General features: G+C 43.8%; 1 protein-coding gene across 1 annotated transcript in view; it reads left to right on the top strand.

Moving 5' to 3' along the window:
* The window catches only part of pth2rb (parathyroid hormone 2 receptor b), a 38,416-nt gene that overhangs the window by 13,383 nt on the left and 13,452 nt on the right, over nucleotides 1-11,581 (top strand). Inside the window, exons 8-9 of the mRNA XM_062527572.1 lie at nucleotides 3,927-3,987; nucleotides 5,941-6,007. Of these exons, the coding sequence (XP_062383556.1) occupies nucleotides 3,927-3,987; nucleotides 5,941-6,007 (128 nt within the window). The remainder of the gene's footprint in view (nucleotides 1-3,926; nucleotides 3,988-5,940; nucleotides 6,008-11,581) is intronic.

Raw genomic sequence — 11,581 nt, 5'->3', positions numbered from 1 at the left:
TCCTGTTTAAAGTCCAAAAAGCCAGATTGATCGTGAGGCCCCGCTTTCACAGTCTGTATTCATACTGAAAGTCAAGATCAAGCGAGCTAATCTTAGCACACTTAGCTTTTATCCTAAATGACTTGACAAGGACAACAGTAAACATTACATTAGAATATCTAATGATTTCGTTTGTAACATGGTAAACAGATACAGTATATCCTTTCTTCCCTTGACTGAGGTCCTCTACCCCCTAGGCACTGACCTAGGCTAGGTCCAGTCTAGCTCACGCCCTAGCCACACGTATGCAGTGGAGGCTTCGACGTTGATGCTTCTCATGTTACATCTCATGAGCTGACGCTTTGCTGAACAGAATTGTGGGAGTGTGGGGTCGCTTTGCCCGCATTGCTTGAGCCAAAAGTTGAGAAATTATCAACTTTTTCAAGCGGCAGCCAATCAAATTGCGTTATGCTAGTGAGCAAAATGGTTCTCAAAATAATCAAGATTTCATTGCACCCATAGTTCTGAAGATGGTCCGTAATTGCAGATAAACCTCATTTGTTTGGCTTTTTTTATGCTTGGATTTTGTGAAATAGACACTGTATATCATTTTTGAAAAAAGCTGTTATTGTAATTCCATCCAACACATGTCTGAAATGCTGTGTGAGCAACTATCTAAAGTTAGCAAGTTAGCTCACCAACTGCCCTCCACTGCTGGTTACCAGCGGTGATTGGGTGCTGACCAGTCACTCTCCCTTCAGTGCCCACCCAGCCCTGAGCATCTGGGAGACATACCTGCAAGCTCTGACTGATGCGTATATTTGACTGGGGCATCAGGAGATCTATTTTTGCAGTCTGTATTTGTTAGAAATTGAATGGAGATGGTGTGTGTGTGTGTGTGTGTGTGTTTGTGTGTGTTTGTGCGTGCGTGCGTGCGTGCGTGCGTGCGTGCGTGCGTGTGTGTGTGTGTGTGTGTGTGTGTGTTTGTGTGTGTACAGTGTCTGTCTGTATGCATCAGTGTTGCATTGTGCTTATGTGTAAGCGTATGTGTGTGTATGTGTGTGTGATTGTGTGAATGCTTTTTTTTAAATATAGCAGAATGTGTATCTATTGTGCATTGTGTGTGTGTGTGTGTGTGTGTGTGTGTGTGTGTGTGTGTGTTTGTACTGTGCGCCTCTGTGTATTGTGTTGAATGCTAATGTGTGGGTGCGAGGACGCTAACCCAAGCTCACTCACACTTTAACTATTCATGCTGTGGCAAACGAAAACAGCAATTAATACCCAACCCACAGACCCTCAGAGACATCTGTGTGTGTGTGTGTGTGTGTGTGTGTGTGTGTGTGTGTGTGTGGCACACTCAGAGGGGGGTGTGAACATGGCAGTTCACTTCACACACACGCCAAGTCTAGGGAGGCAGTTTGCAAATGCACATAACTTCACTATGCACACACACCACCATAATAACTACTGCTATTGGAAGTCCATATTTCCTTCTTTCATGATTCAAAGAGTTGGCCAGCTTTTTTCTATATGTGTTGGTGAGAGAGAGTAAGTGAGAGAGTGAGTGAGTGAGTTTGTGTGTGTGTGTGTGTGTGTGTGTGTGTGTGTTGGAGCGGGGTCTCTGTGTGTGTGTGTGTGTGTGTGTGTGTGTGTGTGTGTGTGTGTGTGTGTGTGTGTGTGTGTGTGTGTACATGTGAGTGATATTCTGTGTGGAGCTTCACTGTGCACACAACACCATAATAACTAATGCTGCTGCTTGCTAGTGGAAGTCCATACTTTCCTCTTCTTTGATTCAAAGACTTGGCCAGCTTTCTTCTATAGATGTGTGTGAGAGAGAAAGTTAAGTGAGTGAGTGTGTAAGTTTGTGTGTGTCTGCATGCGTGCATGTGTGTGTGTGCGCGCATATGTGTGTGTGTGTGTGAGTACATGTGAGAGATATTCCGTGCGGAGATGCTTGGCTCAGTATCCCACAGCCCCATCAGCCCAGTGTATTTCTTCCCCTCTCCCCTGTCTGTGTGTGCTTGTGTGTGTGTGTGTGTGTGTGTGTGTGTGTGTGTGTGTGTGTGTGTGTGCGTGGCGTGCCCAGTATATGGTGTCTCTCTCACCACTGAATACTGTCTTTCCCTCTCCCGGGGGGGGGCAAGTAGGCGTTTTGTGGTTGGACACGTGGGATGAACAAATTGGCTGACATTTGTTCACTCAATGCCCCAGTTCAGCTCCTCACACACACACACACACACACACACACACACACACACAAACGATGGCGGTTCTCCCACGCGGTTCCTCCGCCGGCAATCAGGCCCTCCGCGTCGGCCCCCGTCTGAGCCTTTTAACAACCTGTGGCTGGCGGCGAGAACGCGGCGAGAACGCGGCCTTGGCCTGCAAGAGACAAGACGAGACAAGACGCAAACAGATCAGGATTGAAATCATTGAAATGCGGCCCATTAACAGGATCCTGATAGCCCGGGCGCTCGCTCCGTAACAAGATCCGTGGGGGGGGGGGGGCAGGCATGCTCACGTAACGATGGCATTCTTGCGGCTTGCACTTTTCCTACCGCTTGACACTCGTGGCACAGGGTAACTTCGCTTGTTTATTTTTACCGCTGTGCTTGAGAGCGAGGCAGGGAGGGATGGAGGGAGAGAGAGAGGAAGGGAAGGGGAGGGAGAGAGAGAGGGGTGGAGAGAGAGAGAAGGGGAAGAGATGGGGAGGAAGAGAGAGAGGGGAAGAGAAGGGGAGGGAGAGACCGAGAGACAGAGACAGAGAGAGCGGGGAGAGATGGGGAGGAAGAGAGAGAGGGGGTAAGAGATAGGGAGGGGGGAGATGGGGAAGAAGAGAGAGAGAGGAAGTGAAGGGGAGAGAGAAAGAGAGGGAGAGAAGGAGAGGGAGAGGGAGAGAAGGGGAGGGAGATCTTGTTTGCATTACGCTGTCAGGACTGTGTTTGTGTGTGTGTACTGTCACTGTTTTTGATGCTCTGACTCCAGTGTTGAAGGAGCCCCCGGACCTTTGAAGTGCAAATCACACAATTAAATTTAATAACTTTCCTCCGCGCTCTCGGACCAGACGCGCTCCGTCACGGCCAGTCACGACAGTGTGGGCACGACACAAAAACGACAGCCCCGCTAAAAAGATAAACATTTACACGCATGACATGCATAAATTTCTTCAAAAATAGCATCACAGCTCAACAAAATGAGCAATTATGGGGGGAAATAAATCCATTTTATTTACTTGCAACTGGGTTGAGTGGCACCCATTCAATAGAATTCAGAAGACAGACGCTCACATGAAAGAAGCTGAAGTAACTGAAATGATTTGTTTAGTTGCTCTGTTTGTTCAGGATTTATTCATTTATTTTGCATTTATTTATTTATTTGTTTGTGTATTTATTTATCCTTTAGAATTGTCTGTCTTTGTTGGATTATGAGTTTCTGTAGTGAAGTTCTTTGTTATATTATTCATGCTTTCATATTTATTAATTCATTGTCATGTTTTGTTCATTTTTGTTTTTCATGTGTGTGCCATGTTGCACCGTATTTCATGTTTGACTTTGCGAACAATTGTTTTTGTTCTCTGTAACTTTCTATGTGCCCTCTTCTCTTCTCTCCTTTTCTCTCTCCCCTCCTCTCCTCCCCTCCTTTCCTCTCCTCTCCTCTCCTCCTCTCCTCTCTCCTCCTCTCCTCCCTTCTCCTCTCCTCTCCTCTCCTCCTTGCGTTAGGGGTTCAGGAGTGGGATGTGAGCCTATGCAGCTTCTAAATGGCATGAGAAACTGTGTTATTTTTGGAGCTTGCTGGCACTATGTGACCCTCACACTCATCCATCTGTCTGACATCCATCCATCCATCCACCCATCCATCCATCTGTCCGTCTCTGCACTCTCTGCGCGGGCACACTCTCTCACACACCTCTGCCATCTAGATCTTACTGCATTCCCCTCTGATTGCAGGTGTGCCCGCCGTCTTCGTGTCCGCATGGGCAGTTGTCAGGGCAACGCTGGCAGATGCTCGGTAAGAACCTCCGATTCCTATTTACGGACCCCTCGGCTTCTGAGGAAGGACGAAGCCCGTCTCAGGCTCTGCTGTTTCTGGGGATTTTGTGTTTTCTGTGTGTTTGTGCATGTCTGTGAGTGTCTGTGCCTGTGTGTGTGTGTGTGTGTGTGTGTGTGTGTGTGTGTGTGTGTGTGTGTGTGCACGCGCGCATGTGTGTGTGTACAGTAGCCTATGTGTTTGTGTGAATGTTTGTGTGAATGTTTGTGTGTGTGTGTGTGTGTGTGTGTGTGTGTGTGTGTGTGTGTGTGTGTGTGTGTGTCTCTGTCTGTTTGTCTGTGCCTGTGTGTGTGTGTGTATGTGTGTGTGTGTGTGTGTGTGTGTGTGTGTGTGTGTGTGTATGTGTATTTGTGGTGGAGAGAAGAGAACACTCTGTTACAGTGTAGCTCATCAAATTGTAGGGCAGACAGACAGACAGAGAGAGAGAGAGAGAGAGAGCATGATGGGCCAGGTACAGTACATCTACTGTACCTAGAAATGATCTTGTGCACTTTGTCTTTGTTCAGTAGAGGTCATTATGAGTGAATGCCTCTATCCCACTCTCCAGCTGATTACAGTATCATTTCCCTTGTTTGTCTAACGTGTCCATGTGTGTCTAGCATATGACACAGAACTAAATATGGTCATGATGACTCTAATCTCCTGTAACGACTTATTATTGCTGGAGGGTCATGGAACCTTAAATGGAGCACACCCTTATATGGATGTATTCACTTCCTGCAGTACTGAGGGTGAACAGTGAATAAATATTTGCTTACCTGCAATATGATACACAAGTTATTTCAGCAAAGCACGAATGTATAATGCCATGTATTTCTGGAAAAAAATTCTAGATATTTCTGTGCTTCTTTCAACATCACAACTTTAATATATTACAGATTGTCCTAGTGTGGTCAAGTTCAAATTAAATGTCAATTTGAGGATGAAAATGACTGAAAATATGTTGTATGCCAACAAATTGCATTTTTGGACTTCTTCTCCAATTGTCTAGGTGCTGGTAAGTCTAGTCATTAATAACTGATTATCCAACATAATCACATATTTTGACATTCTTGTGAATAGTGTCAAGCACCTGATTGTAAAACTACCCTAATTGTGAAAAAGAGAACGCCTCAACAATCTCTACTTAGTTTTGAATTAAGTCAGAATGCATCCACCCATGCCTTTTTTTCATGCCAAATTTAAGTGGCCAAACTTTGTTCTTGACGCTCTGTATGTTAAATGTAACAGCATATCTTCCCTGGCCCTCCTTCAACTGACAACTTGAATATGGTAAACGGTATTTAATTCCTCAGGATATGTGTGCTTACCCCTTCTGCTGTGTACATAATTGCTGGTTGTAGGACTATCAGCCCACTCAAGACCCTGTCGGTGATGACACGCTCTCGGTGGTTTTACAGCCATTAAAAGATAAATTACTGTAGACTACTACTTTGGACTTCATTACGTGTCATTCACTGAATGAGGTTCTCTCACAGTAACCGTTTCACGAGTGAATAAGTTTAATCGAACAGACGTTTATTGCAGAATGATTTTTTCTTCATTTTTACTGAAATATCCAGCGATCTCTAATTTAGAATAGCAGCATGGTCCTTCCTAAAGACTTGTACATTTCACAGTTATTACAGAAGCCAGTGTTGTGTGCAAAATACCCCCTCACCATCACAGTGTCAATAATGAGAAAGAAATACTGCAGTAGCACTTTTTGGTTTTGATTTACACCCTCAGGTGGGGAACAACTTGTTAACTGTCTGTTTTCTCTCTTTCTATTCATCTTTCATTCCCTCCATTCCCCTTCTGTCACTCTTTTTTCTTCTCTCTCTCTCTCACTCTCTCGCTCTCATTCTCTCTCTTTCTCTCTCTCTCCCCCCACTCTCTCTCTCTCTCTCTCTTTCTCTCTCTCATTCTCTGCAGATGCTGGGAGCTAAGTGCAGGGAATGTCAAATGGATCTACCAGGTTCCTATTCTTACTGCCATCGGAGTAAGTAGATAGTCCTTGAGGCTTGAAAACCCAGAGCAAATGAATGGGGGCGGGACTTGTTCACTTTCTCCAGTTCTTATAATACCTCCATGGTTTCACTGCCAGAATCTTTGGCTCCAATCAGAAACGGCCATACTCTAGTCCTGGCACGCTATTGGCCGGTGACGTGACGATAACGAAACTTAAGCAGCAACGAAACGAAAGCAGCAGCTGCTGTCACTTCTGTTTTGGAAGATGTTAAAGGCAAGTTTCTTTGAAAACAGAACAAAAACTTGCCCTGGAACAGTTCATACAGCAGAAGGACATGTTTGCGATTCTACGGACCGGCTATGGTAGGCTAAAAGTTTAATTTACCAACTAGCCCCGCTCGTGGCAGTTGCGTACGGAGTCATTTGAACGATGCCCATAATCACGCCTCTTTTGCAGTAGAATCAAAGCGCAGCTTCCCCAGACTAATGTTCAATCTTAAAAGATTGAGCTTAGTATGGTGAAAACCAGACTAATGCGCTACCACAACTTGCACAAAAGTTAGAGTAGCTGTGTATCGATGTTGCATGGCAACCATTCATATGGAGGAAATATATTTATTGGCGGAAAAATTATGATCTATGAATATATCGTAAAAATGTTCGTTGCTGTCCCTTTGTTTCCTGAAATCTTGCTAGATCGACGTACATGTAGTAACTATTTTAGAAAAGCAATAAACCACTCGAGTCTGTAGTTTGCACTGATTTTAGAACTGCTAAAATCTTCGCGTTGTGCCTAACAACACCCCTTAGCTGTTCTAAAATCTCTCGGGGATTAGGCCTACTGCTTAAATGTACATTTATAACATATATATATAACATATATAACATTTATATATCACTTCATCAAGGCACCCAAAGTGCGAGTAAAGGGGGAACCTCACTAACCACCACCAATAAGTAGCACCCACCTGAATGAGGCACAGCAGCCATTTTACGCTCAAGCGCTCACCACCCACCAGCTTAAGGTGGAAAGTGAGGCAGTGAAGCAGTGAAGCAGACAATCAAATGTTCCTCTCGACTTGTCAGCCTACCCAACCCGAGAGTCCCTCCCCTGGGCCACTGCAGGTATGCTGTCTGGGAACATGATTGACAGGTAGATTGCTGTCTTGATTGGTTGGACATCTCCTCCTTGATTGATAGACAGATCTTTGTCCTGATTGGATATCTCCCTGCTCTGACGGGAGATTCTGATTATTTCAAGCCTATGATAGAGCCAAGTATAAGATGTGGGTTTAACATGATATACAGAATATATGTAGTACAGTCAGTGTGTGTGTGTGTGTGTGTGTGTGTGTGTGTGTGTGTGTGTGTGTGTGTGTGTGTGTGTGTGTGTGTGTGTGTGTGTGTGTGTGTGTGTGTGTGTGTGCGCGCGTGCGCGCGCGCGTATACTGTATATAACTACATATTGAGAGAGCTGGTAGTGGACTTCCGGAGGGAAAAGCAGTTTGACCCCTGTCTCCATCAACAAAGTAGATGTAGAGGTAGTACACTCATAAATACATTGAAGTGCACTTAGATGACAGATTGGAGTGGTCTAAAAACACTGAGATGCTCCAAGAAAGGACAAAGCCGGCTTTACGTCATACGCATTCACTACATACGGCGACTAACAGGGAGGCTACGCCTGGTGCATAACTGAAGCATTCCATTCGCAACGTGTAAAAATAGTTTTAGAGGACTGGTCTGTTTTTTGGTTATTGTTTTTTTAATGTACACACCGCTATCACATCTTGTGTAGCCAGTTCCATTGACCACGGTGGAGGTTTTAATTAGTGTGCAGCAGATGCCACACGAATTAACTCTTCAGTTCTCATTAAGATCCTTCAACATCCGCAACAACATGCTGCAGATGTTCTTTCAGTCTGTCGTATCTGAAGTGTCTGGGTTTTCTTTGTGTGGTGGTGTGCTAGGGGTTTGTGGCATGAAAGTGAAGGATGCTAACAGACTGACTAATTAAGAATTACAAAATTCTCTGGGGGCCCCCTGTCAGTGCTGGGCCCTTAGAATTGTCCTAAGTCCCCCTCAGCGGTGCTCCTGGGGGATGGAATTCTGTTGGACATATTGGTGGCAGAGAGAAAGATGCTTCAAAAGCTGTTGAGCATCTTAAACAATAAATGACTGGCTGGTTGAGCTGAAGAGTATCTTCGGTGGCAAGCTAATCTCCTCCAGATGTTCTTCTGAGAGATACAGATGGTCATTCCTACCATTGACCGTTACATTAGATAAGTCTTCCCCTCTTTGCCGCAGTGATGTGGCTGATGACTGATGTGAGTCATGTGACTTATCTTTTTTACCTTTATGTGCTGTTCTGATGTCAAATCCTGTGGGATAAATAATGTATGGCTTACCTTATCTTATATAAGGCAATTTCATGTGGAGCTCTGCTTTTTCATGTGACTACAAATATCAACAGTCAGAAAGTACAGTACTTGCATACAGAGGACTAAAAAGTCAGGATTCAAAACACCTTTTATACATATACAGGGCTCTACAGACAAATGTCCAAAAGGTGCAAAAAAAGTGCAAAAGTACAAGAAATGTGCAAAGATACAAAAAATATGCAACGGTGCTGTGCAAAAGGTTTCAGTCCTTGACTCAGTCCTCACTGAGAAGAGCTAAAAGACTAAAAACAAGGCACAGCTGAACTCGTTGACCCGACTCGTAACAAAATGGAGCCGTATGATGTATGGGTCATTGGGTTTCTCGTGCTAACCCCTATGATGTCCTCCGTGGGAGTGCTAATGAATGGTACTGACCAGCCTGTTATTCCCATGAAGGTGAATGGCTATGATAATTGGTGTAATTGGGCAAGGCTTCTTTGTCCATATGTTTTATGTTCTTTTCATATGATGCTTTTAGCATGGTTTTGTCCATGTGACGGCGCAAGCATTATTAGCAAATACCATCAGCTGACAGAAGCAGCGAGAGGCTCGTGAGAATTCTCAAGGCTGAACTGATGTCAACCAAAGGCCATTATTTGTTCTTGCCTTTTCACAATCATCTGGTCATTAGCCAGTTAGTGGAGCCTTTTCTGAATCATCAATGGAAGTGTAGCCTTGTCTGGCCATCTCTGTGTCCACCTGTTTTTTTTTTTTGCACTAGCAGCGTCCATTTTATTCTCTTCTTTACAAATCCTACGAAGTTCAGGGTTCACAGCGCTCACTACCCCATCATAAAAACACTCAGGATATTTTTTTTATGCAGCACCCAGAGTGCAGGTTGGGGCTAGCTTGCAGTAGCTATACAACTTGGGGCATCAATACCCGCCTTTGAGCAAGGCACTTAACCCCGAGTTGGATCTCCGGGGACAATGGAACAATGCCCTTGTAATAGAATTAAAGGAACACGCCGTCGTTTTATGAAACTGGGTTATTAACCATCTCCCCTATAGTTTTATAAGTGAGTACTGCTACTTGGGTGCAGAGATTGTCCTTGCTGTGGTGAGTGAGAAAGTACTGATGTGATGGGTGATATCTCTGCATCTGATATCTCTCCATCTTTGCCCATATAAGGAGATCCGACTGCTTATCGAAAATTACCTATGCAAGTTGCATTGCAAGTTAGCTCTAGGGTATAGGGTAGCAAAAATCTAAGCTTGCCGACTTAACTTACTGCAGATCACAGTACTCACTCGAAGGCGGAGGACAAAGGTGTGTTGAGCAAAACCCTGTCAGGCTAGTCATATCTGGCTAAATATAAAAATACTGTAAGCAAAACTTATAAAGCCTAGAGGGATAACAAAGAATGGAATAGAAGTCTTTATCACTGCTGTGGAAATTCATCTTTGGCCGTACAAACATTGGCTATTTTGCATAAGTTAAAAATGTAAAAAATGGACTTGTGCTTTGTGTACTTTATTAACTACATACTTGCTTGAGTATGTTTCACTTTTGAGTCAATTTTTAAGGGAATACTATCATTTGAGTATAGATTTTCAGTACTCTATCCACCACTGCCTAAATGAATGAAATGAAATGAGATGGCCCCGGGTGACAGAGACTGGTGTATGGTCGTCCCAATGGTATGTTGGAGCTATGGGCTTTGTGTTGTTGGGCTAACAGGCTGTTGGACCAATGGGATTGGGCATTCATCGAACTATCGATTTGTGGGAATTACGGAGAGTCGGAACAATGACATAGCACCTAATTGGAGGGGCTGTGATCAATGGGGAATGTGTCCCCTTTGACAGGCTGATGTAGCCTACCACCTGTAGCATTTTGGCTCCGCTGCCCAGTGTCTGGTGGTGTGCTCAGAGTCTGGAGTAACAGGCTGTCTCTTCGCTCTCCTCATCACGTTAGTCTCTCTCATCGCAGACAGCAAACAGCGCCCTGACCTCTTCTCTGTTCCTTTTCTTCAATTTCATTCGGCCATGAAGGAGAGCAGCTGCATAGTGTCAGACACATCCATCTTACGCAATTGACTCAGAGCACTCCTGGATACATATGAAGATAGCTACATATGAAAAGCTCTTTTCCAAAAACCCTATGAATCCATTTTTGAAAACAAGAATAAGTCATGTTATTTAATGGCGTATTTCAGGTAATACCAATAAAAACGTAATTGTATTGTTTTGATCAATTGTTTTGAGTAAGGATTACTTGGAAAACAAACAACAACAACAAAAAATTAATTGAAAATGGAGGATAGAGTGTGTTGGAAAAGAGCTCTTCTTATGTAGCTGCACTGCTGTAGCAAACTGCAAAGTTGTTTTTGACAGAGAATGAACACTGCATTGGGTTATGGTTATAGTTATGGTTATTGCTATTTAGCAGACACCTTTGTCCAAAGCGACATACAAATAAAAAAGAAAAACATGACAAATTAATTAACAGTGAATAATTACCAAAAATAGGGAGAATAGCAATATTATCAATGAACAATATCATTTCAAGCAATAACCTAATGAAAATAAAGAATGAATAATATACAGTATATATATATATATATATATATATATATATATATATATATATATAAACATATATAAGTATATATATGTATCAGTATGATATTATATAATACAGATAATGTTATAGTTTGACTTACTGAAACTTTGATGAAGTCGCTGGCGTGGAATAGCACAAAGCCTTACAATTAGCTTCAGCACGTCATCTTTATCTGCTCGCAGGTTGGGGCTCCTTGTCAGACGCGTCGCTGTATTAGTATGCATAGCCCTGGCTGGGGCGTAATGAGTCTGTCTTAAGCCACCTTGGGGCTGACAGCACGCGGTGACCTGACTGCCGAGCTCCTCCGTTCACACCGGTGGCACAGGTGAGGTGGAACGACGGAAATGAAGAGCCATGCAGGGCAGCCAGAGAGAATATGACAGACTTGTACAGCTCACTGCAGCGTGACACTGTGCCTTAGAGAACTCGCAAGCCATAGAAATGGCTGCGTTTTTGGTCACACAAAAAAGTAGCACGGATGTTATGTTATTGTTCCACGGGTGAGAGGAATGTTTTACAATGAAAAGAATGTCATGTCCGCAACACTGCTTTTAGCTCCCATTTAAGATTTTAAAAAGCAACGTTTCGACCTTACTGGG

This window comes from Sardina pilchardus, chromosome 23 (genome assembly GCF_963854185.1).
Source record: "Sardina pilchardus chromosome 23, fSarPil1.1, whole genome shotgun sequence".
NCBI classification, from domain to species: Eukaryota; Metazoa; Chordata; class Actinopteri; order Clupeiformes; family Clupeidae; genus Sardina; species Sardina pilchardus.
Note: the sequence above shows the minus strand (reverse complement) of the source record. Positions and strands in the feature narration are given on the sequence as shown.